Below are 26,138 nucleotides of genomic sequence, written 5' to 3' on the forward strand. Positions count from 1 at the left end.
GGCCTACAGACAGATCTACAAACAGACCTACAAACAGACCTACAAACAGACCTACAGACAGACAGACCTATAGATAGACCTACAGACAGACCTACAGACAGACCGACATATAGACGTACAGACAGACCGACATACAGACGTGCAGACAGACCTATAGATAGACCGATAGGCAGACACCTAAACCAACAGTTATGATTTCAACAAAGGGGCTTAATGCAGCGCATAAATTTTGCGTATTTGCATTTTTAATTATTGTTTTTTTTTTCCTTTTTTTTTTATTAAACAGAATGCAAGTCAACTCTTTTGGATTTCAGTTGAAAATTTGCATTTTAGGCCTTAAAAATTTTATTTATTGCAATTGCAGTGGAGGCTACGCAACTTAGTTGCAGCCGATAGGTGCACGATAACTGAAATAGGTCAATTATTTCAGTGGTTTATAATGTAAAAAATTTATATGCCAAAGGCATTTAAAAATATGTGAGTAATTTTTATTTATTTATTACTAATACCAATTATGTAGGCCTACACTCAAAAAAAATTATTTGAAATATAAGTAATGATTCTTACAGACTTTTTGGTGTTGATTACGAGGAAAATTTGGAAATAATTGCTTCAGGTACAATTTAGTAAAAAATACAATTTCAAATTAACTACTCATGGAGCAAACTATTACGCCAACGACCCAACTTTTCCGATGAGGAAACTCATCTTAAAGAATATGTACAAATAAAAGTATTCTCTGTTCATGGGATGATTATTCTCAGACGCACTTAATGACCTACGAGGTCAATCTTTTAAGTCTAGCACCTAACAACAATGGTTAATCAGTGAAATTATTTTATTGCTTTCCTTTTATGATTTAAAAAAGATATTCAAACTAAATGTCATACTATTCTCTATTAAAAAGTCCTTACGTGGTCAGATAAAATTGGGTCTCGTTTTGGAATTATAATCGGTTTCTAAATTAAAGCAACAAAAGTGCCATTAAGTAACACTGTTTTTTCTAGCAGTGATTGCCCAGATATAAATTACACTTCACTTCTGCTTCCGAACTTTTTTATACTAGGTATTAATACGGTATGGAACCAATACCAGCATAGCACTAGATGGACTAAAGCTTTCTCTAAAATTGTCTCTTAAACTCTACGCCAATTCACCATTGTTCATCGTTTAAAGGATATTTTTAACTCAATCTGTTTGGGATTCCTCTTCCTGCCTAATACTTTCCTTGATAACGGTTTTATGGAACTGTATAACAAATGACCAAGTCAACATATATGCAAAAAACGGGTCCAGTGACTTCATAAAGTCTTCAATGTATATTGCTAGACTTATCAATAGCTTTAATTTGTCGACTATTTCCAGAGTTACCCCAATCAATTTTTTTGGTGGTGTTGCACCGTTATGTCCTCATTGTCATAGATCTCTGATCAAATGTTGCTTTCTCTTAGCATGTTAGGATCAAAAAGTGTTTAAATTTTTAAGACACTAACCTATTATAAATAATTTTTTATGTAAATTAAAACACAGACTGTTTCGAAACATATACCGTAAAATGTATTTCCTTTAAACTGATTATATTTAATTAATAAAATACATTGCATGAATTTATACAAAGAATTTTGAACAACCAAATATACATACAATAAAAATTTTGATTTTTAAGGAAAAATGTATATAATTTGCAAAAACTTGTTTTCTTTTGAATTTAGTTCCGAAAATTTTTTTTGATTAACCAATAACTATACACCAGACTTGAAGCCCGCATTAGAAATTATAGAAATATTCCTCGAAAATGTAATTGACAATTTCCCTAACACGTGCATCATTACTACGTTGCAGACGATAGAGTGTCTCAAAACCATTGAACAATTCCAATTCAAAGCTTGTTTCATACACACACATATCTAACATGTTCTTCAATGCTTTTAAGATCGGAATTAGTAGTTCATTATCCTTCGATGTTAGGAAGCGGCACAAGTTTTCTATAATATGGTTCTGCTCAATCAGTACTATGATATCAGCTTCGCCACTGTAGCGTGTTAAATTATATATAACTTTAGCTGCGAGATGTTTAACCGCTACACAGTGCTGATTAAGGCCCTTCAAAATTTGTGGTATCAGACAGCTGCCGGCAATTGCTTCAACAACCCCATTGTTGAGAGAAGTTAGATTCAATAGAATACGAAAGGAGTACTTGCGTATCTCTCTGTTTGGATGGACCAATAACTCATAAGCGTAAACAATGGGGATGTGAAGCAACTGCGGATAAACTTGTACGTATTTATTAGCAGTAACCTTTGAAATCAGCTTTAATGCCTTGACTTTGACTACATTCGTTCTGTGTGCAAATAGTAGAGTGACCTGACTCATTAGTCCAATTTTGATTATTGTCAATAAAACACGTGGCTTGCTTAGAAAATCACCAACAATTTCTAAAACTTTCAAAGCTACCTCTTTGTTCCCATAGATTATTATTGCCTTGAATAAAGCTACCATATATTCGTCCACTTCTTTTGACACAGAAACCTTGTACTCAATAATGAAAAAAATAATATCAATTATGGTGTTCTGATATTTTCTTGCTAGATCAGATCTTGCCAGGGGCATTAATAACATAACAAGTTGATGCTGATTAACCATATAACTGACGAACTGTTTACCCTTCATGAGTGTTTTGCGCAAAGCGTGATCAACAATGCCGTATATAATTCCCTCAACGTCATATATATTGATTAACTCACGAAGCGTCTCGTTAATTGATTCCGCAGAACGCACAGAAGATGTAAAGATTCTGTTTGCCAACTTCAAAATGACAATTATGCTTTCATTTTGAACGTCTTCGTTTTGGTGGTCGATGCATGTGTCCCACTGATGTGTCAAGCATAGATCTCTTACGGCATCACCTATATTGTACTCCTCCAACTCTGTTCGAGACATTGACAACAAATTTTGGATGCCCGGGTCTAATTGGAAGCCTACATGAAGATTTGGATTTGCAAAGTATGAGAGTCCGGTCAATTGTTCTTCAGTGGTAACGAATACTTCCTCACTTTCACGACTTTCAACGCACTAGAAGTATATATAATATTTTAAGATTGTTTTAAATGTATGAAGACTTACCTCAAGCCAATCATTTTTAACGTTATAGTGTTCCATTGTGGTATGAGACTGCACAATTGCTGTGTAAACGGCTTCAGATAAACTACATGAAGCAATTAAAGAATTGTTATTATTACGTTAATAATTTAATTTAGCAAATTTATTAAATACAACACTTAATAATATAGTGTACTCAATTTTTCGTTCTCTTAACTGAAAACGTATTTTACGAGAAAAAAAATAAACATTGTTTCTTAAAAACTTCTGATTTGTCACGTCAAAATATTTACAATAAACCCAGAGTATGTGATTTAAATCAAATAAAATTTAAAATTATATATACAATATATGTTTATTTTTAAACTCAAGTAACTTCACACCAAAAATGCTTAAATAACAGTAGGACAATAGATAGTACTAGGTGTCCTATTTTAAGCAAGTGAGAGCAGGATGGATAGTATATATATATGGTGGGACGTTGGGACAGCGCACTGTCTAACAAGTGGCCTCACTGAGTTAAAGGATTAGTTGAAGTAGACCACGAAACCACTTGGGTACTTTTTCGTCCTTCGATTCTCGGATGTTGTTATTGAGTTAAAGCTGTTGTGGCTTCCGTTTGCATAACTACATATTTTATTAATGCAAACAGCTCATTTAGCTTGAGGTTTTCTGCCAAGTCATCACCAACCCAATGGTGTCTCAAAACAATCTTCCTCCTACTTGCCAGGCCTGGACATTGGCACAATATATGCACCGCTGTCTCCTTTTCTTCTAGACATAGTCTGCAAGTGTCTTCCTCAGGAAGAGTTATCTTTTTGAGGTGATATTCGAAGTTGCCATGTCCAGTATTTAGTGAGGTCAGTCAGCTTAGAGTGCTCCGCGAATAGCTAAGCACTTCTATCGTTTCCCTGGCCCACGATTTCGGCAACATGAGTTTGGTCTGCCTACAAGTGCTCAACTCTCTCCATCTATTAAGATGAAGTGAGGTTATCCACTTATAGACATAGACTGCAGTCATGTTGTAACTCAATGGTATTCTGGGGTCTGGGCCACAGGAATTATGGCTTAATCCTTGCTTAGCAAGTTCATCTGCCTTTTCGTTTTGCTAGGATGGATAGTAGATAATCGTAGTTTGATAAATACATTTAACGTTGTCTTTTGGATTTTGAGACAGAATATACGACAAATGCTAGTTTTTTTGTATAATTTATTGCTCAGGTAAAACCGCATTGATGTCCGCGTTTGAAAAAAGAATCAGTAAAAAATCAAAAAGTATCTTAACTGCGAAATATGTTTTTCGTTACACAGAGTCCCTGCCTTCTCTTTCACTAATTCATGTATTCCTCATAAACTTTGCTGATTATTCAATGACTGATCTAAGATCTGTATATGTTTTCGCGTATACCTTGAAGGCTCTGTCTTTTATATATTTTTTAACCGAGTCTATTTTGAGGTCTTTTAGCGTGTCATTCGTGCGGATGTGCCATGACACTTTGAAGAGTCTTCGGAGAACCTAACTTTGAGCAACTTGTAGCTTATGAATAGTCCAGTTGGCAGCTTTGCTATACATGACACAACCGTAGAGAAATACCGGTCTAATTATCTAACTGTAGATCAACTTTTTGTTCTTTGCATTGCAATGTTTTCGCACAACAATGTCTTTTGTCTTGTATGGACTTGTGCCAAGTGAACCTCTTTTTAAATGTGATTCCCAGATATTTGATGTTGTCCTTCCCATTTATCGTGATGTCGGAAAGATGAAATTTATGTTTCCCTTAAGAATACATAAAAAGGATTTTACCATTAAAAAAGTTTCTGTCTATATTTGGTCAACGGCAAGATTAATCTTGTCTTTCATTATACAGAGTTCCAATGTGAAAAACACTTTGAAATGGTAATTTTAAAAAGTTGTAAATGTACTAACAGAAAAATGTGGACTGCATCGATACTTAGAAATATCAAATATTAACCATTAGCCTCGAAACCAGTAACTCATTCGAATCAATAACAAAAACCACAAATTTCTCTCTTAATAGATTTTAACTCAAGTTAGTTACTGATTTCTTTATTGGATATATGACTATGTGTTGAGTTTACTACGATCTGTTGAGTGTCAGGAAACGTATCTAATATCTTCATTCGGCTGAAAATAAATTGAGTCTGGTTCATAAAATTTGTTCAAGTTTGCTTAGAGGATTCCTAACAGGAATAGTGGAACAGAGCTCATAGGTCATTGAGTACCATTTCACTCACAGGTCTCTGGAGTGAATACAAGGACCTGAAAATACTTTAAAAATCTATATAGCTTTAGCAAAAATAGCTTTACATGATCTCAGTTTAATATAGTGCCACATCATCTCAACAACGCTTCAACCACATAAGAAGTATTTGTTATGTTTATTAAGGTAAGATTAATAAAAATTAATAAAAAGATAAAATAATAGAAAAAAAAATAGGGGATTGAAAAATTCTTATAATATACTACTAATGAACTCTAAAAAAAATTTAGTTCTTAGTATATTTCTTTTGGCTCAAAAATTCGTTTCGAACCGTTCGTACTGTTTTTGTTGCTGGAGTATCTGTCAAAAGTTTTTCACATACTAGAATCAACGAAGTGCATTTTCTATACTGCATTTATTTTGTATTTTTTCGTATATTTTTAAACTCTTATCAGCGAAACTTTTTACAGTGTTATTGTCTTATGAAAAGTTTTTGAAAGTTTTATTTTGCACTCTGCCAAAAATACTTGCAGTTGCATTATTCATTCGTTCAAAGTTTAAGTCAGTTCCGGGTTAAATGTTTTTATGCAATGATATGCAATAAATACGCTACTAGTCAGCATTAAAAAAGTATAAATATCTTTATTAGTGAACTCTATATCTACTACTTCACATTTATGTTGTCCTTGTGAAAATGATTTTAACTCTTATTTGACAAAAATTACTGTATGAAATGCATTTGCTGCAAGAGCCAAAGGATGTAAATCATAAAACCCAATATTTTATTTATCAACTTTCTATTCTAGTTATACAGTATCTTTACCGATAAAATCTTATAATTTTGTGACATAATTTCTTACTCTTATATCTACGTATATTAAATTTTTATTACCTGAGTATTAGGTCAAAATTGATGTTACTTGAGAAATGGTTAAACACTTTTCTAAACACTTTTCTGCACAATCTTTTATTATTATTTATTGTTTATATTTTTGGCATAATTATTATGTTAGTAATATTTTAATAATTATTTTATAATAATTAATAAATATTAATTTAATAATTTCTTCGTATTTTTAATCACTTTCATATCATTCAACACACTAATATACACTAACGAGTGTTGTTTTAATTACATGAAAATTATCGATATCGTATATCGATAACTATATTTTGACAGCTGAGAATGCCAAACTTTGCTGACATTTCTGTCAGCATTACGTTGACGAAATTTACATTACCAACTTTACACAACGAACATTGCTAAAGTCAATTTAGCGTTTACATTATCGTTTTGGGTTCTAATTTCGATAATAACTTTCAACTTCTATAGTATTTTTCTATATGCCCAAAAATTAGAATAAATTAATATCATTTCAATATTTCAACTCAAATATTAAATATCTCTGAAAAAGTCTTGTTAACTGTTAACTTCCCCACGATTATTTTTTATAGGGCTAACATATATTAAACCATTGGTTAGTCATTAAAACTCGTGAACCCAATGTTCATGCCACCATTGACGTCATACCGCCACATTTATTGCAAAAAAGAATCAAAAATTGGACTGATCGAATGGACCGTGTAACTCGTAGCCACGTCGGACATATGCCGAAAATCATAGTTAAAAAATAAATGCCATGGTAGTTAATTACCAGATTATAACAAAAAAAAAGATTTCATTCCAACAATATTTCCACCTTGTACTATCAGTTTAAATTCTCCTAAAGCTAAAGAATACTCGTTACTTTTTGCTCTTTCCGACTATCCTCTGAACGTATGAATATCGTAAAATATAAGTATAAGTGAGTTATATAGTGGGAAACCACAATTGGGATATTATCAATGAGAGATAATATATTACAAGTCAGGTTAAAGTTTTCAACTAGCAATAATCCCACCTTAGTAGAACTTCAACGGTTACGATATAGCCTCTGCGCAAAGGGATATCGATAGGCGGCGAAAATGCCATAGCTGTAAGCTTTATATATATATAATATACTTGTTATAAATTTCTAAATACTACTACTATTACAAGTTAGCAAAAATAAATGAAATAATCAGTATAAACTATATCGAGTTATTTCAATTTTCCATAGACTTTTTATGTACATTGGACACTATAAGCCCAGTAATAATATAATAAGACGCATTGAAATTAAGTGATATACCCGGAAACTTTAATATTTCATTTAATCATATATTTGAGGAACATTTGCCATAAGAGAAAAACCAACAGATATCTTTTAATAAACAAATGAGGCCAATAAGGATATGTACTCGTATTTCTACATTAGTGATCCACATTAGTGATCGCAATAGTAATTGCTGGACCACAGTGATGTTTGGTCACTGGAAATATTTCCAAACAGTAAAAAACATGTATAAATAAAGAAAATATTCGGTGTCGATATCATTATTAACATTATCCAATATTGAAGCTATTGTATTAAAGAAAGAAAAATATACATATCATGTCGTCCACACCGAGATATCTATTGTTTATTGTTATGGCATCACAGTGGCTGAGAGGAGGGGAGCTAACTAACTTTACAATGAGTAATGATATTGTTGGTAAAGAATTGGAACGCGTGTTCCCTTAAGTGGAAAAAAGCTATTATTTTGCTATAATATTGTGTATCCAAAATTTTAATCAATTTAAAACTTTCATTGATTGCTTCCATTATCTAAATAAATAAACTTGAAAAATTTCAACTTGCTTATTTTTTTCTCTAATGAATCTCTGCATTATTTCCCGCACTATATATATGTCTGTATCAATTTAACATTATAAATGATATCTCTTGACTAAACAGTTCACTGGTTTTAATCTTAATGAATTCATATACAACTACTAATTAACTTCAGCTTTGTTATTTCTTAAATTGTTTTAAATCAATGACAAACAAAGCATTCACTGCTTTGACTTTACTTTAGTCCCTAAAAGTAGCGCTTCTGTTGGGATTGTGTGTGCTTTAGTGGAGTCACGCACCGACTTTGTTCCAACATTTACAAGTGAAAAAGAAAAATCTTATAAACAAGAGAAAAATTAAACAAAAAAAAAAGTAATAAAAATAAAAATAAACACTTGTCTGCGACAACATTTATTGGTTTGAGACCCTTTACGAAATTTTCTTTAACGCTTCAGTAGAACTCTGGAGCGAAATAAGTTAGGAATATGTTCCTCTAACACATTTCGTCATTTTGCGGTCATTGCTATATTAACTGCTACCCCAATTTATTATTCCTCTTAATGAACCTGCACTAATTTAAGTTTTTATCAGAATGAGGCAATCATATGCCGCCCATTGTACATTTCATCAGAAATGAAAATGTGAAAAGTCTTTCTTAAATTGGAAATGGTAGTACCTAGAATTGCTTATAAAGTACTAATTCGATTGTTGACTTTTAGTTCACGACAGTTTGATGAAGAAGTCATCTTCTTTAATTTTCTTGTCTTAATGCTACTGTTGGATGGACATTACAATACATTTATGAGGCCAATAAATTTGTATCATATCTTGATTTATATCTTTTATAGGACACATAATAAATATTATATAAAGAACTCTTTCAATTAGTGTATTTAATGTAGGACTTCGTGACCGCTGAAGAGAAATCAAATATTTTTAACACATTTTAAATTCATATCTCAAATTAAGTTTATACCTTTATATATATCTGTGGTCTTGGCAAAGGAATACAGAAGAAAAAAAGAGAACTCTATTCGAAAAGGCTACCAAGACTATCACAATCTAAAATGTTTTTAGAGACTTACAACCTAAAGATTGCATAAAACAATCAAAAAATAACCTCAGTATCATAAAAGTATTATTGACCGATCACTGTAGATTGAATAATCACCTAACGAAGTTAAGAATTCAATCCAACTCGGACTGCAGATACTGTAGAGATGAGAGAGAAATTGCATACCATGTGTTTCGAGAGAGTCAGGCACTGATACATAAGCGAAAGAAACACCTAAGAGAGTATTTCATGGATCATAAGGATTCAAGATTAGGAAAAATATGCTCTACACTGTCTTTCATTAAAGAAATCGGACTTGGAGAAACACTCTAATTCAACTAAGGGGCGCAATAGGTATTTTACCTGTTTTACCTTACCCTTTTTCAAATAATAATAAAAATATTATATATACGAGTATATATCTAATGTAAATATTGAAAAAATTTTATTCAATTTTTGTTTGTTTTTATTCTCAAGAAGAATGGACATTTTAATTGATGTGGTAGAAAGTTGTCATTATGTGATAAAGAATAAGGCTTTTATAATAGGTTTATTGAATATATGTGTAGCTAACACAAAAACGTTAAAGATACGGAAAAAGAAAATAAAAGTTTTAAGGGGTTGTAAACAAAGTTTAGGTTAAAGTACATGAAACCTACTACTTGGACACAACAAGATTTGAATGGGGAATGGGAAAATTTTCAAGTGGCAACCGTGGTCCCGGCACTTAGGCAAAACCTTGTTGCTTAGTAACATATTACAGAATTTGCGCCTTTTAGAAGGAAAGTACTGCAATTTTAATATGTTTTGAAACAAAAATGTCAAGAAGGAACACAGCCTATTTTATAAAGCGATAATAAACTAATTCTCACACTTTTCGATTTCAAGGAAAGGTGTATAATTTTGTAAGTACTGTTAACACAATTATTATAAGATAATATAATAATAAAGTAAAATTTTTTTATGACAGCCTCCATGAATTTTTTCTTGTTGATTTTTTTTTTGTGGCAAATTAAAAGTGAGCCTATCTATATTTCCTTTTAAATTTAGGCACCAAGCGATACCAAAAAATAGTAAAAATACGAAATTAGCAATACTGATGTGATAGTCTACATAAATGCATTTTCATCATAGCCCGAAAGAGCCAACTTTTGTGAATAAATGTTACGTGGCCCAACCACATAACATATACCGACCACCTATGGGCCGTTACAAGTGAATCTCCTGCTACTGTTGAGACAAGAAGACGCAAATCGCACTGAATAGGTCACAATCTTCACAGACCCCATGAAAACATTGCACGCTAAACTATGAGATGGAGTCCTTAAGGCAGCCGTCGACCTTAAGCGCCGGTTAAAACTTGACGAAAGACAATTGAAAAAGAGCTAAGAGAAACCAATTATTTCTGGAATGATGTCTGCCGAGAATCAACTAACAGAATCTGATATAAAATGATGGTAGAGACCCTATGAGAATCTCCACTGGGAGATGAGGATAAGAAAGAGAGAGAGAGAGAGAGAGGCACTTTATATAACAGGACCCTAACATAGCAAAAATAATTTAGGATCGTGAGAGTACAATCTCAATAAAATACATACTTTTATACTATTTCGAAGTCATTATAGGATTTTTATATTGTCAATACTTCATAGTTGACGTATTTTATGTTATCCTCACATGCAAATTTTAATATATCCTCCATGTAGCGCTCATTGTTTAGCGAGTGTTTGTTGTCGTGTTTGTTGTGATGTCTGTTGTAGTTATTGAAATTCCTTTAAACATGTTCATCCATAATTCAATAAAACAATCCTTAGACTAGTCATTTCTACAGACTTTCTACGCTCGTTGGATTTAGTTTGCACTTTGTCCTACAAATTGTTTTTCCACTGCACTTCAGTACTTCAGTGTTGTTTTTGTAGTATTTTTCTTTTGTTCTGGAAGTCGAATCAAAAACCGAAACAAAATAAAATACTGGGAAGGAGGACAGCAGGCGGCGACTTTCGTGCCACACTTCCACACAATTTCTCACTTCAACACTTTTTTATTGTGTCTGTGGAACACGTTATGTCCTTAGCATTTGGATCTGTTTACACTGAAGTGTCCTCGCACTGCTAGTTTTGCGCTTTCAATGCAGTCTCGGTTGCTTTTCTTGCCGCTTATTCTTTCGGTTGTCTTTATTTTTTTTTTTTTTTTTTCTATTGACACTTTTTTAAGTATTTTTTCGCGTTTGTGTTTACATAAACAAAAATAGCTCTCCTTATTTTTTTTCTGTGTTGTTGTTGTTGTTGTTATCACATTATGTCAGCCACTTTAGTCCATATTTTTCACACCGCTGCTTTCGCATAAGTTTCGACTTGATGGTGTTTTCGACATGGTTTCGATTTTGATTGATGAAGTAAATGTATCCTCACAAAGTTAAAAGCAAAGAAGGAGACGAGTTGTAGTATGAGGTGTAGGAGGAATAAGAGGATTAGAAGGAGGAAGAGTGAATTTGTCGGAAGGAATTATGTAAAGAAAAACAATCATGAAATTTTATATATGAGTGTAAACAGAAAATTTGTGGTGCAGTTTTACATTAATTGATAGATCAATTATATCTGAACCATTCAAATGTTTTCTTTTCAGTAGACGTCAATATAAGTGTAGTACATCGAGATATTAAAACTGTTTTTTATATTGAATTTTTTTTAAATTTTTACTTACTTTTCTACGAACGTACATTGATCGAACTAATTAACTGTTGTAAAGTTCTTCAAATCGTACTACACACCTTTAGTCCTGACAATATAGTGTTAGAGATACGAATGCGATGAAGAATCGTATACCTATAAATTTGAAAAAGGGTTTTAGTGAAAAATTTTGAAAGTTTTTACTTACTTCTTAACGCACGTGTATCGATTGAACTAATTAACTGTTGTAAAGTTCTTCAAATCGTACTACACACCTTTAGTCCTGACAATATGGTGTTAGAGATACGAATGCGATGAAGAATCGTATACCTATAAATTTGTAAAAAGGTTTTAGTGAAAAATTTTTTAAAGATTTTACTTACTTCTCAACGCACGTGTATCGATTGAACTAATTAACTGTTGTAAAGTTCTTCAAATCGTACTACACACCTTTAGTCCTGACAATATGGTGTTAGAGATACGAATGCGATGAAGAATCGTATACCTATAAATTTGTAAAAAGGTTTTAGTGAAAAATTTTTTAAAGATTTTACTTACTTCTCAACGCACGTGTATCGATTGAACTAATTAACTGTTGTAAAGTTCTTCAAATCGTACTACACACCTTTAGTCCTGACAATATGGTGTTAGAGATACGAATGCGATGAAGAATCGTATACCTATAAATTTGAAAAAGGGTTTTAGTGAACAATTTTTTAAAGTTTTTACTTACTTCTCAACGCACGTGTATCGATCGAACTAATTAACTGTTGTAAATTTACTCAAATCGTACTACACACCTTTAGTCCTGACGATATGGTTTTAGAGATACGAATGCGATGAAGAATCGTATACCTATAAATTTGAAAAAAGGTTTTAGTGAAAAATTTTTTAAAGTTTTTACTTACTTCTCAACGCACGTGTATCGATCGAACTATATATATCTGTTGTAAACTTCTTCAAATCGTACTGCACACCTTTAGTCTTGACGATAAATTATTAGGGATACGAATGTAATGTAGAATTATATCTATAAAGTTGAAAAAATAGGTTTTTGTGAAGAATATGAATAAATCAAAACACGATATATGTGAATTTTAATATTTCTTATTTAATAATATTTTTTATATATTTAATAACCGGCCACTGGTCACCTTTTTAAGATTGAAAAACCAAGTCGAGAAACAAATTCAAAATTTAATAATTTTTATTTAGTATTTTTGACGTTTCAAAGTTTCTTTGACTTTTATCTCAAGGCACATGAGTTGAATAACTAAATCTATAAATTACAAGTTTAAAAAATTTGATTAAATTCTATTCACATTCCCCCAACAGAATTTAATCAAATTAAGAAACACACTTATAAACAAGAGCTACCCATCAAAATTTATAAATGGATTAATTATGGAGATGAAACCAATGAGAATGAAACATATGGGTGAACATCAAATAATATATATGGTACTTCTATTTTACCACTTTATTATTTAATAAGAAAAATAATTTAACAAGCTTGAAAACCAACTGACTTCTGGAAAAGCCAAGAATTCAAGTGGAAACAATAGATTAAACCTATATAAAGCTCAAGAACAGCGTACCTAACTTCTGAAAATGACAAAAAGTTTAAACTAATTTTTAAACTAATTTAAATGGAAAACAAAGATTAAGCCCAGCTGAGGTTTAGAAACAGTGCCTAACTTGTTTTGGAAAGGAGGTGTAGTTAAGGTTTAACGCTTCCTTGCCTGTCCAATTTGCACATATCCCACATATGATTATTACGATTCAAAATCAACGGAAGAATTTGATAAAACAGATTATTGTAGGAAGATTTATGCTTAGAATATCGATTATTTCTTCTTCTCGTTGCTTATGCCTTTGACAAAGTGAACATTATTTTACGAAGAATATTAGGATGTCCCCAAATCTCGTTAATTTGAAAACTTTTATTGTTCGATCATCTTGCACAGGAATATATGCAAAGTAAATGTCGTTCCAACTTAAGCATTTAAGGTTGAAAGATTCACTGTCTCGTCACCTTCGCGGGTGAAAAAGTGAAAATAATTTTAGGAATATTTATTTTCATGATGTCCCCAAATCAGGCTGAGTATATTCAAAGAAATTGTTTAGTTATTTAAATCATCTCTTCTTCTTCTTAAATACAGCACTACCCAATGGGATGTCAGTGAAGCCACTAGTTTCGCTACTTGGATGCTAGCTATGCCAAGTGGGATTTTCTTTTTCAATAGAGTGGAGCTTGACTAACTTAGTTTGGCCAATCCATTGTAACATAATAGGTATATATTTTTTCGTTAGTCTTAAAAATTTATTTTCAAATGTTTTTAAGCAATATTTTTATGAAAGCAGTATTTATTCTTCAGCTAAGGTTGTCTTCGATTGTAGTTTAACTAGTTCATCACATTTACCTAGTTATGTTTAAACACATAACTTCAACTGTTACCGGCGGAATTCCTCGGAGTTCCAATGGAGCTGTCATCGGCGTAATATATGGATGCGTGTGTTAAGAGCACCGGGCTGTTAAGCCTTAACGGCAGGAAATCACGTTAAATAATTCTGGGCTTCTGTATACAAACAGAACAAATAGCTTCATTAAATACGAAATTAAGTTAGGAAACTTGGAACCTACTCATATTGCTGTGAATGAAAAATAATTTGTTTTATCGTCTACAGAAAACATCCCGCCTTCCGAATGAAGGCCAGAATATCGGCCGTTGAGGATCTCCTAATGTCAGAGAGTGAGAGTAGTTCTCGACCCAATGACCTCCTCCTGGCCCAGATCAAGGCTGGGCGCAATGTGACTGGAAGTCTCGTCTGCTTCTAAACAGTGTCGACAATCTATCACTTTGGACAGACCCATTTTATTAAGATAATAAAGCAGTCCATGGTGACGCATGAAATATACCACTAGCAACGCTGTTCTGCTGAGGAAGGATACCTTAACGTAACTGTAGAGATGAATCAGATCTTTAGCCTGAAGGTTACTTGAAATATCGCGCCAGTAGCGACTTCTCTCGGTTGAAACCCAATTATTGATTAGAGACCTAGTTGTAGACCAACTAAATCCACAATAAGGTTTCGGTCCACAGATTTGAGTGGCAGATCCTGCCCTCGCAAGATTGTCGGCAGACTCATTACCATTGATTCCTGTGTGACCACGCATCCAGTAAAGCGTCTATGTAACTGTGATCAATTATTAAAATAACAGATAAATAAATGATTAAATATTAATTTGGTAATTATTTGTTTGTATTTTAAATCCCAAAAATGGCATAAAATATAGATATGCCCATTAAACGAAACACTCTGACTTCTCCGCCCACTAACTGTACCAACTAATTGACAGGGAGCATATTTTTACATTTAATTAAGCATCTGGCTTTTTTTTAATGATTTTTTTAATGATTTTTTTTAATGATTTTTTCTCCTGTTTTTGTGTTTTTAACATATTTTTTAGTGAGCAATTTTAATAATAAAATTTCTCGATATAATTTTCATTTTATATTAACTCTCATTATGTCAATTACATGAAAAGCAAGCGAAACCACATAGCCGCAAATTTATTACAAATTTAAATAAACAATTAGCCAAATTAAGGCAAATTTATATTTGCAGAAATTACAATGGCTGTGTAGTGTTGGAAAACGCTACGTTCGCTGCACCTCAACATACGTTATCCTTGAGCATCTACCGTACCCGATACGAATAGAACGCTTTCAGCACATGGGAGATGTGCTTATTTACCTGTGCAAGTACTCATGCCCTCGTGATTTGATTCATTTGAATCCATGTTAGCACTCAACTCATTCAACAAAACTCCTAAATTAAAGTTAAACGAGCAATTTTATGCTTATTTAACTTGAAATTACAAACTTTTTATATATACAATTTTACGACTTTACGCCCAGGATGTGATGGAAATTGTATTGAAGGATGTGTGAAAAAACGCCTGTAACTAAGGACTTGTCTGTCTTTTTGATATTAATAAATGCCAGCCTTACTACACTAGTGTTGGAAAAAAATTTTAAATGCAAGAAATTCCAAGGATTATTTTGAATGTTCAACAGAATTTAATGGGTATGGGTATTTGCAATTTGTAGAATGTGATGTGTAAAATACAACAATTTATTTTAAAAATATTCCAGAACAAATTTTTAAGGAACTACAAAGGATTAAATAACTTAATTATTCACAATTTTAGAGGATATGTTATTCAACTACTACCGAATATATGAACTAGCAAATTTTCTTGATTAAATTTTTCATACTCACTACATGTGTTCATATATAAAATCGTTCAAAGGCTTAACTATTTTCACTCATATTAGTTTACTTAACTAATTCACAAGCATTATCGTCGCTTACAAAGCGTCCAGGTCGGGTGGTTTAATCAGCTTAAGGAGTCTCTTCATCTATTTCTGCTTCCCGCTGCTTCCTAACAATTTTCAGCAACATTACATTCATCCTACTTCACATCACCTATTCTTAAGTACATTATCCTTAGATAATAGTCAGAGCCGATTATTTTCCCATACGATCTGAAACTGTTGTCTTCTACATGTTATTTTATTTGTGTATTTCTTAGCGTCCCCGGCTTTTACCGTACCGCACTTAAGGTTTTACTCCATTCGCTTCAAGCCCAAGTTGTATTGTTGCAGTTTTATTTTGAGCATATCTCCTCAAATCAATCCACAGAAAACAAAAGAAGTCAGAATAAACAATCGAATTGACTATCCTTTGAAATTGTTGAGACCATTGAACGCGTAAATGTATTCCAGTATCTATCAGAAAACGGAGGAGATGGAGATGATGTGATAAGTAGAATAAAGAAAGCCTTGGGTGCTTTCGTAAAGTGTGGAGCTCCAATACCTATAGTTTTCGCACAAAAATAAAAATCTTTAAAGCATGCGTTCTTTCAGTTCTCCTGTGTGGTTTCAAAACTTGGTCAGTGACGGAAAACATACAAAGCAAGCTGAAAGTATTTGTTAACCGCAGTCTCCGCAGAATTTTGCGTATTTTCTGGCCAAACAGAATATTAAAACAAGACCTTTGGACCAGAACAAATGTTAGACAGGTCAACCTTGAAATGCGCAAAAGAAAATTTGAATGGATCAGGTATACACTTCGAAAGGCTCCTATCGAAATTTGTCAACAGGCGTTGGTATACAAACTGTAAGGTAGCAGAGGAAGAGGTCGCCCAAAAACAACATAGAGATGGTCAACGTTAAATGAAATAAATACCGTTTTGCAAACCATAGGAAGAAGAAGAAGCAACATTACTGATATAAACGACGTAGCATTGCGGCGGGAAAGGTGGAAGCGACTTATAGACAGCCTATGCCCAGTCTAAAAGACTGCTCAAAATCATTGACGCCGAGCAAAGCTTATTAGTATTATTATTATTATATCTTCTTTTAGCTTACGGACATCACTTTTTTTTAACTCGATGTTGATGACTAGATTTGATAGTTTCCTCTTTGTCTCTTAATCATTTATGAATAGTTACTTGGAATTACATATTGTTTTGGAATTTTACACATGTTCATCAATTGGGTCACCAATCCAACTCATACTTTGAATACGAAATCACCTATTTATAGAATCATAGAAGCTACTTATAATAATCTATATCTACACAATTGATATTAGTATTGTATATGGTAACTTTTTCTAATATCTTTCTGGTGATAGAAAGTTAAACCATAGTTTAACATAAATATATAGGACAAAAATGATTTTGTTTTTGATAAGAAATGATGACAGGAATCAAAAATTTGAAAATGAGATGCCATCACAGAAATCGTAACAGTTTTGAAGGTTTCCTGAATATAGGTGTTTTGGATTTCATTATAATTTCTCGTTTGAAGCGATTGCATACTCGATTGAGTTAAGAGTTATTTAACGTGATTACCTGCTATGAGGGCTTATCACCGCAATGCTTTTAACACATGCATTGGTATAAACTCTTGCATTGGAATTCCAAGAACTTTTGCTGGTACTAATTGAAGCTATACATCCCTCTTGGTAGGGAGCGAAACTTATCTTATATCTCTGCTGTTCTTTGGGTCATAGCACCTGGCTAGAAAATGCAACAACCAAGTTACCTCTATATAAACGGCGACTTTTATTGGTCAAGGTAGCGGAAGCTACGAAGCTAATCCCCATTGTAACAGACTTACAGCTCCGGTCGTTTCCCGGGTCTAATACTCAAGCAGTACCAGGTGGTGTCTAATAAATTTTAGTTACGACAGCCGTACCTAATTTATATTAAAAAAACTTTATTATTATTAGAAATAACATAATACGTCAGGAAGATATGCTTATCTACGGTCCGTCATGAGTTAGAAGATAAATAAATGATAATGATTCCAGTATAGTTAAAGTTTAGTGTGGGGCAGAGATAAGCCCCCTAGCCAAAAAAGTGCGCAATAGCACTAACTCAAATCACAACAACAACAACATAATACGTCACCAAATATTTCAGTCTGGGTACGTGGGTACGTAACACTTGCACCTATTGGAAATGGACGAAAATAATAGTTAAGGCAGACTTTCTGTATTATTTGTCTTTTGGTCATGACCAGAAAAAGCATAAAAATGCTATAACCATTCGTCATATGACTGTCTGTATAATGAGCAATTTTAATGATATTATCATTATAAGGCACAACTTTGTTCATTGCTGCATTACCTTGAGCTAGTCGGAGAAGTAGATGTTATGATGTTTATGATATTATATCATTTCATCAATAGATTACTTCAACAGCAGTTGAAATATTTAAATAATGCATAATGCAGCTAATGAATAAAACGGTCCCGTCTTTTATGAAGAGTATAGTTACTTACTTACTTATGTGGCCATTTCAACCCGTTACCAGGATTCGGCCTGACGCAGCATTTCTGTCCAGGCGTCTCTGCTGCGTGCGCGCCATTTCCAGTCTTGTACATCAAGTCCGTTTAGTGCACCTTTAACTTGATGACTCCACCGGAGATATAATCTACCTCCAAACTTTCTTTCTCCAACTAACGATTTAAACACCTTTTTCGCTGGCGTATCTTCAACCATTCTCATAAATGGACCGAGCCATCGAAGCTGCTGGATGTTAATTAACTGAATTATAAGAATGTCGTATTAAAACTCATACAGCTCGTGATTCATTCATATGCGATAGTCATTGCCAAACACTCTCTCTAACACTCCTAGTGTTGCTTCATCATTCTGTGATAACGTCCCTACTTCTGCGCCATACAAAAGTACAGGAATGCTGAGCGACCGTAAGTTTTGTTTGTCGAAAGAGAGCTCTACATCCCAGTTGCCTATTGAGCCCATACTAGCACCTATTAGCCATAGTGATATCCATGTTGACATCGTTGTTGTTTGAAAATATAGTCGCTAGCCATTAGCTCAGCATCTGATCGACACCTATTTCTACCAGTAGCCGACATGTACTTCGTTTTACCTTATCTATAGTACTATATTCGTATATCTTTTTTCAGTATGGATTATAGAAAAATCAATCATATATGATTTCAAATAATTTTATGGAAATATTTCGAATCTCCACCCCTGTCATTTGATTTCTCTCAATAAATCTATTAAAATTTAATTGACAACGCATTAGATTAATACAAATTTCATCAGTTATTCATACGTAACCGCAAATGAAGCCGCGAGCACTTCTCGTTTGCATAATTAAGTACATTTCTATGCGTTTTAATATTTTATGCGCTTCTTAAGTTGAACGCGATTCACATTACATTTCACTTCACACAAATTACAATATTGTTTCGTATGCTACACATAACCAACTATACACACGGCTATGCGTTCGTCTCTGCCTTCGTCTGTGAGCTCGTCTCTGCGTTCGTCTCTGAGTTCGTCTGTGAGTTCGTCTGTGAGTTCGTCTGTGAGTTCGTCTGTGAGTTCGTCAGGCGAACACATCTGCCTGCATTGGCAAAAGTTTAGTGTGGTTTCATGATGAGGTTGTGCTTTTCGGTGCTGAGGTAGGTCTGTTGTTGGTGTTATTCGCAGAAAGAACGTGCGTGGAACGAGTAGAAATGAAATTGAGTGTAAGAAAAATGTTAACACTTTTTCAAGTGTAATTTTTTATTCAAAAGTTGAAAGTTTGCTGAAATTTCGCTCGCTAATTCTTTCCACTTGTAAATTTCAATTTAAAATGAAATTTAAATTAACAACCATCATTCTGTGAAGTTAATGAGCTGCTACTATTAAGCGGACACTTGATTGGTTTCTGCATAAAATGTGAATTTATTAATTCGACGAATGTTCAAGTCGGGAGTTGAGCTGCTCATTTAAAAATGAAGATTATTTTAATTCCAGCTTTAAAGATTTTTAAAATCAACGCTCTTTAACATTTAACCTTCTGTAGTTAAATCAACTTATTGTTTTACTCTTTTCCGTCTATTTAAAAATTTTTAATTATATATATATTCAAGTCTTTTAACTAATTCTTATTAATATTTTTAGAGATCTGGGCAACAACAACATTACAAATCTTGATGCTAATTCATTTTTTATGGTACCAAGTCTTGAGGAATTGTAAGTATTTAAGTATAGTTTTTTTTTCTAAATACTTTATTCAAAATTTAATATTCTATGTTATGTTATGAAATAGACATATTGATTTAATTTCTCTAGATACCTATTAGGTAATCATTTTACTTCATATTTTTTATAAATGAAAAGCGTTGACGATAGATCTTAGTGAGTGATGATACTTAGTGGATTGTGGTTAGTTGGTTAGTAATAGTGATAGTTCAGCAGTTATCTTTCCATTATCTTTGCAATTCTAGCAAAAAACCTTAAGGTACAAAATGATAGCACTTAAATTCATCCCGTCGATCCCAAAAAATTGAAAAGATCTTTCATCCTTTCAGTTGAACATTAAGACAAACTGTCAAAAAAATACTTTCATCTATTGCTGTCTATGGCGAACAATGGACATTTGTTCTGGTAAAAAATTCGCTTAAAAACAGACTTGTGAACATCGATTGTCTCAATTTTTTGACAATAGGAACGAAAACTTCTCTCAGAGAGACATGATAAAATAATTTTCAAAATGGTAGCAAGCTATCGAACAAAACGGGGGGCATATTATTTTAGTTGTTATATTATTTTTATTGTTATTATAAGTTATTAGCTGATCTGTTCTAGGTAATAGTAGGTCTGTTCCACGAAGTACTCGTAGTAAAACTCAAGTAAAGCACAAGTAAAATTTACACGAAAATACACGAAAATTTGTTGGTGGAACGCACTTGTGTATACACAATGTTACTCAGAGTTACTACGAGTAACTCGTGGAACAGGCCTAGTATGTTTCCACTGTTTTCATTAGACCGGTTTATTTAGTTAAGATCGCTAACCACACAAATATATTTTGTACTTTTTAATTTAATTAAAAATAAATCAAAGGAAATTAAACCAAAAATGTCGAATGCAATATTGTAAAATATTTTTTCTGAAAGGGAAATGATCGAAAGTTTTCATATATATATATCATATTTAAATTTACATATTATACATATATATGTATATTGTTGTGAACAATATACTGCATTTCTGCATTAAATCTTTTTAAAATTGAATTATAACCAAAGAAAAGCTCTTCTAGAACTTCTACAAGACCTTCTAACACATAAAAGCTCTTTTTCGTGCAGTAATTAACTTATGCCAATGTGAACGATCAAAATTTAATTTGAAGTGGAGTGGAAATATGCTATTATGGAATGTATTGAATTCGATTATTCATGATGAAGTAAAAATAGAAGTGAAATAGGTGAAATTTTATGTCAGCTAATAAAAAAATTTAGTATCGTGCAATTTCAAGTGAAAAAGTCAGTGGACTTTAGTTTATAGATATATTAGGATTTTTTTTGATTTTCATTCGTTTTTATTCTATAATCAATAAATAAAAGTATTATATCACTTACCTTAATTGTAAAACGAGCTTGTCTTCAAGTGAAATAAATGCTAGTAAACTATTAATCTTTCAAGTTATATTTTTTTTCTATGAGTAAAAGTAAAACATTATCTGTATTTTAAAATTTATATTTAAAAATGTCAATTTTATTGACATAGTAAATTTTCGAACATAATTTTTTTCAAAAAACAGTCAGGTAACTTTGCTCTTAAAATTAGACAGTTCTCTGGCGAACACATTAACTAACGCAACGCCATCTGCCGTGATGTAGGAACCAAAATTTAAACAGCAACTAACTTAATGGACTTGCATCCATTATTATTTAGCGCGTCTGATAGAATAATAAAGTGACTCAATTTCTAAAGCACGTACTATACATAAGATTTTTTTGTCAAACTTTTTTGTGAAATGCGAAATTTTTGCCAAATTTGATGTGTAAAAGCAACATTTGAAGTGTTGACAAAAAAGTTTGATGGAAATCAAAACATTTTTAATTTCTTCAAAATTGCTCGTGCTTTTTTTGTATACAAACGGATTTTTATCGACTTAGGGTCATGTTATATAGAGTGTTTCGGGCACGCCAAAATTGGCTCTTTCGGGCTATGACGAAAATGCATGTTATATAGAGTGTCACATCAGTATCACCGAGTTCGAACTTGGGTCCTGCCAAATATGAAGCTCAGAGTCAACGCTGCTTAAGCAACTAACCCTAAGCCACACTTAACTTGTATGTTCGCACATTTTTCTGGAGTTTTGTTACTCCATTATTATATTATCTCATAATAATTGTTAACAGTATTTACAAAATCATACGGCTTTCCTTAAAAACGAACAGTGTAAAAATTTGATTACTAGCAGCTTAAAAAATAGACGCACTGAAATTGGAGTAATCTGCTCCTAAAAGACGCAAGTTCTGAAATTTATTACTGAACAACACTGCTTTGTTTAAGTGACGAGGCACATATAGCGTCTACTCTTATGCCGGAATTTGAAAAGGCATATTGTTTTTTCTCTCATTCTCAATTTTATAATTTACATTGAAAACAGTACCAATTTTGCTCATCTCGTGCCCGAGACACTCTAAATTTCCTTCATTTTAAGGTATGGAAACGAAAACATCATATAAATGCACTGATGATTTTATTTTGAAGTGTATTTATTGTTTTTTTTTTTTTCCTGGGACATGTTCAAAATAATGTCAATTGGTTTTTGATGTGTAATAACAAGCGATGACAAAAAAATTTGACAAAAATATCTAATGTGTAATACACACTTAATGTGGCGTTTTCCGGGTTTATGGAGAGATCCTTATCTTTGCACTACGCCAAAATGTGTCCAAGGTGTCCTTTTAGTTAACAAAAAAGGATTTTCATTATATAATATAGAAGAAGTTCTAACGATGTCCTACCTTCTGCTCAAAAAGTACTCAAATTTTGTAAATAAAACACACAAATTTAAAATTTATTTCAAATTTATTTTATCTCCTTCAAAATATGCTCCTTCTGAAACGATACGCATTTGCCAACGTTTAACTCAATCTTCCATATACTTTTCGTAGGCCCGTGCAGGTATGGCTTTTAGTTCCTTCAGCGAATTCTCTTTTACCGCTTCAATCGACTCAAAACGCTTACCACGAAAGGGTAATTTGAGTTTCGGGAACAGGAAAAAGTCGCACGGATCTAGATCTGTCGAATATGGTGCCTGAGCGATGACAGTGGTGCCTTGTTTGGTCAAAAATTTTCCATAGTAAAATTCGCTAAATGAACTTGAGGTAGTTTCACTTTAACAGCTACTGTAAACAAACTAATTGACAGATGGCGCTCAAATTTGTACCATATAGCAAGAAAGGGTGTATCAACGTAACAAAAAATTTTTGAAAAAGCAGTAGTTACTTAAGAAGTAGTTAACAAAAAACAAAATACTTTTTGAGCAGAAGGTATCTTAAGAGAACACGAAAGACTGTGTCTTAGCATGGCAATTCTTACTGAAGAAAATATCGTAAATATTCTTAATGATGTGGATGACAATAAATGGTTTAATATGGTTGATTTTCTTAGAAATAGACTAGCCTACAGAAAGCTTGTCATTACAGAGCTGAATTGCTTAAAAACTTTTAATTAATTCACGCCCTACCAATCCTCCAATTAACTAATATAACTGTTACTAATATAATTCTAAAAGAATAAGCAAATAATAAAAATAATAATAGTATCTAATGTGGTTTTCCGATACAAAATATATATATTATTTTGCAGTTAATTTTTTTTTTTGATAATTCTTACCAATATTTAAATACATTTTTTCCACCAGTAATAAGTTTTGTATATTTTATTTCATAGAAAATTCTTTTTTTAATCTTAAATATGCTGCTGTCTATAACTTTTATCAGTCTTAGATTGTTAGTTAAGTTGTTATCCTTCATACTGTCCTTTACATATTTGTGCACTCATCTCATTTATTTTTCTTAAATTACACAAACCAATCGTTTTCATTTATTATGAAGTCTTAAACATTTAATGAACTGTACAACTTTTGAGCTACAACCAAACAAGAAAATAACACTTACAAGAAAACCAGATACAAAAATAAGATAAAATACTATGAATAGAACCAGCAAGTAAACAAGATATTCCCAGGCTGGCTTCTTCTCTTGATATCTGCACCTCGCAACATTCAGAGTCATTTTTCATTTCCAGAGTTAAAGTCAGTTTTGTGTTTAGTTGAACTAACATGACCTACAGCAATCTCTTCACAACAACCACAACAACAACAACTACTAGTACTACTACAATCGCCTTCCCCCACCCCCCACACTTATAATGTACTCTATTTAAGTAGATTAATGACTATATTAAAGCATTTGCCGCGTTTACTAATTAATTATTCGCGCTGGTTATGTTTCGGTTCTTGGTCTCAGTTGAAGTGCCTTTCATTCAAAATTTATACAAAAAAAAAAAAAATATGTATAATTAATTATGTTGAACTATATTAATTTTTCATTAAATTTCGCATTTTTATTTACAGAACCCTATCAGACAATAGCATTGCAACAATTGATCAGAATGCATTCTATGGACTGGGCAAATTGAAACGTTTAAGCTTACAAAATTGTGGCCTTAAGTCCCTGCCAGCTAATTCCTTTCAGGGATTGACTAATCTGATTTCACTGTAAGTTGCTTTATAAGATTAATTTTTGTTTATTTTGTGGTTTAGTACGTGTTAGAAGTTTTTAAACTTTTTATTAAAGCACAGTAGCAAAAGTGCGCCCTTAACACTACACAAGTACACAAACTACACAGCAAATAAAGAATATGAAGTATACTTTTGGGTAACACATTTTAAGTTGAAAACTGTTGTGCACTTTAAGGCTATTCACCCGTAAATGCAAAGCGTTTAAAAGCAAAAAAGAATTGTTCACGTGTATTTGACACTGAATTTTAATGAAACTTGTAGAAAATAAATTTAAAAGTTTAATTATTTAATTCATGCACAAAGCATGAAGTTTAAGTATTTATGTATAATACAAAAGCATTTGACTACACAAACAAAAAACTACTAGATAAAATATCACATGATACAAAAATAAATTAAAATATACGCAAACACTCTTTGATAAGTTAATAGTAAATTGAAAGTTTAAATACATTTTATAGTTTCCGTATCTATTCGGAATAATAAGAGTAAAGGCTGTGATCAATATCAACTCTAGATAACTGTACAACCATGCACCTCTGTTAATATACCTATAAAATACCTATAAAATATCTATAAAATAAATGTATAAAATAATATATAATGAAATTAAATATATATATATATATATATATATATATATATATATACATATATATATATATATATATACATAAACATCAAGACTGATCCCATCAAAAAATACATAAAGGATAGACCCCTGAAATTATTTACGAAAACTGACGACAGACTTACCAACACCACGTTATCAAATCTCAGAAGGGTTACAGGCTCCTCGGGGAGGTATGCAGATCTGAGGTCAATTATTGCTTAGACTGATGAAGTGATAAACAATAATCTAGTCAAGGCGCAAAGAGGGGTTTTGAAGAAACCTCGCAGTTAATAGAGAGTAAAAGTGCTCAAGTGCACTGACTCAACTATCCTCAACATAATAATAAATATATATAAAAAAAATATATATAAAATAAAATATAATGGAACGGAGGTGAAATTAATAAACATGATGTGTATAATACTTATTTGTGCTGTTAATTAATCAGTATGATTCTATTAATTGCAAATGCGGAGAATCATTTATAAGCTCATTTCAAATTTTTTCCGTCACAATTATGGCCCTAAAGCATGGAAAGCCAAAAAAGGCTATTACTTGATATTAAAGGCATATAAAGTTTTTTCGTGACCTTTTTTGAAATAAAAGAATATTTCCCAACAGACTACTTTACTTATACTTG

General features: G+C 32.2%; 2 protein-coding genes and 1 pseudogene across 5 annotated transcripts in view; 1 reads left to right on the plus strand and 2 right to left on the minus strand.

Moving 5' to 3' along the window:
• Window positions 1–26,138, plus strand: part of LOC119687124 (thyrotropin receptor) — a 57,232-nt gene that overhangs the window by 5,728 nt on the left and 25,366 nt on the right. For both annotated transcript variants that reach the window (XM_038101328.1, XM_038101329.1), the window contains exons 2-3: window positions 20,241–20,312; window positions 24,718–24,861. In XM_038101328.1, the coding sequence (XP_037957256.1) occupies window positions 20,241–20,312; window positions 24,718–24,861 (216 nt within the window). The remainder of the gene's footprint in view (window positions 1–20,240; window positions 20,313–24,717; window positions 24,862–26,138) is intronic.
• Window positions 1,556–21,791, minus strand: LOC119687128. 3 transcript variants are annotated; one of them, XM_038101332.1, is made up of 9 exons: window positions 21,704–21,791; window positions 12,646–12,767; window positions 12,471–12,592; window positions 12,296–12,417; window positions 12,121–12,242; window positions 11,946–12,067; window positions 11,772–11,893; window positions 3,124–3,205; window positions 1,556–3,072 (listed from the first exon to the last, which is right to left on the minus strand). In XM_038101332.1, exons 8-9 carry the CDS (start codon window positions 3,157–3,159, stop codon window positions 1,768–1,770), a joined length of 1,341 nt encoding a protein of 446 aa, XP_037957260.1. In that variant the 5' UTR covers window positions 3,160–3,205; window positions 11,772–11,893; window positions 11,946–12,067; window positions 12,121–12,242; window positions 12,296–12,417; window positions 12,471–12,592; window positions 12,646–12,767; window positions 21,704–21,791; the 3' UTR covers window positions 1,556–1,767. The 3 variants fall into 3 exon arrangements, with proteins under 3 accessions (XP_037957260.1, XP_037957261.1, XP_037957262.1); XM_038101333.1 differs by lacking the exon at window positions 12,471–12,592; XM_038101334.1 differs by lacking the exons at window positions 11,772–11,893; window positions 11,946–12,067; window positions 12,121–12,242; ... (2 more) ...; window positions 12,646–12,767; window positions 21,704–21,791 and adding an exon at window positions 6,214–6,310.
• LOC119662822 lies at window positions 7,139–7,267 on the minus strand (annotated as a pseudogene).

The sequence above is a fragment of the Teleopsis dalmanni genome, chromosome X (assembly GCF_002237135.1).
Source record: "Teleopsis dalmanni isolate 2A chromosome X, ASM223713v2, whole genome shotgun sequence".
NCBI lineage: Eukaryota > Metazoa > Arthropoda > Insecta > Diptera > Diopsidae > Teleopsis > Teleopsis dalmanni.

What these genes read in the sequence shown, in the direction of transcription:
- LOC119687128 (XM_038101333.1), bottom strand. Translation starts at nt 3,159, where the DNA reads ATGGAACACTATAACGTTAAAAATGATTGGCTTGAG. An exon ending in TTAAAAATGATTGGCTTGAG is followed by an intron (nt 3,073 to 3,123) that starts GTAAGTCTTCAT and finishes ATATACTTCTAG; the next exon opens with TGCGTTGAAAGTCGTGAAAG.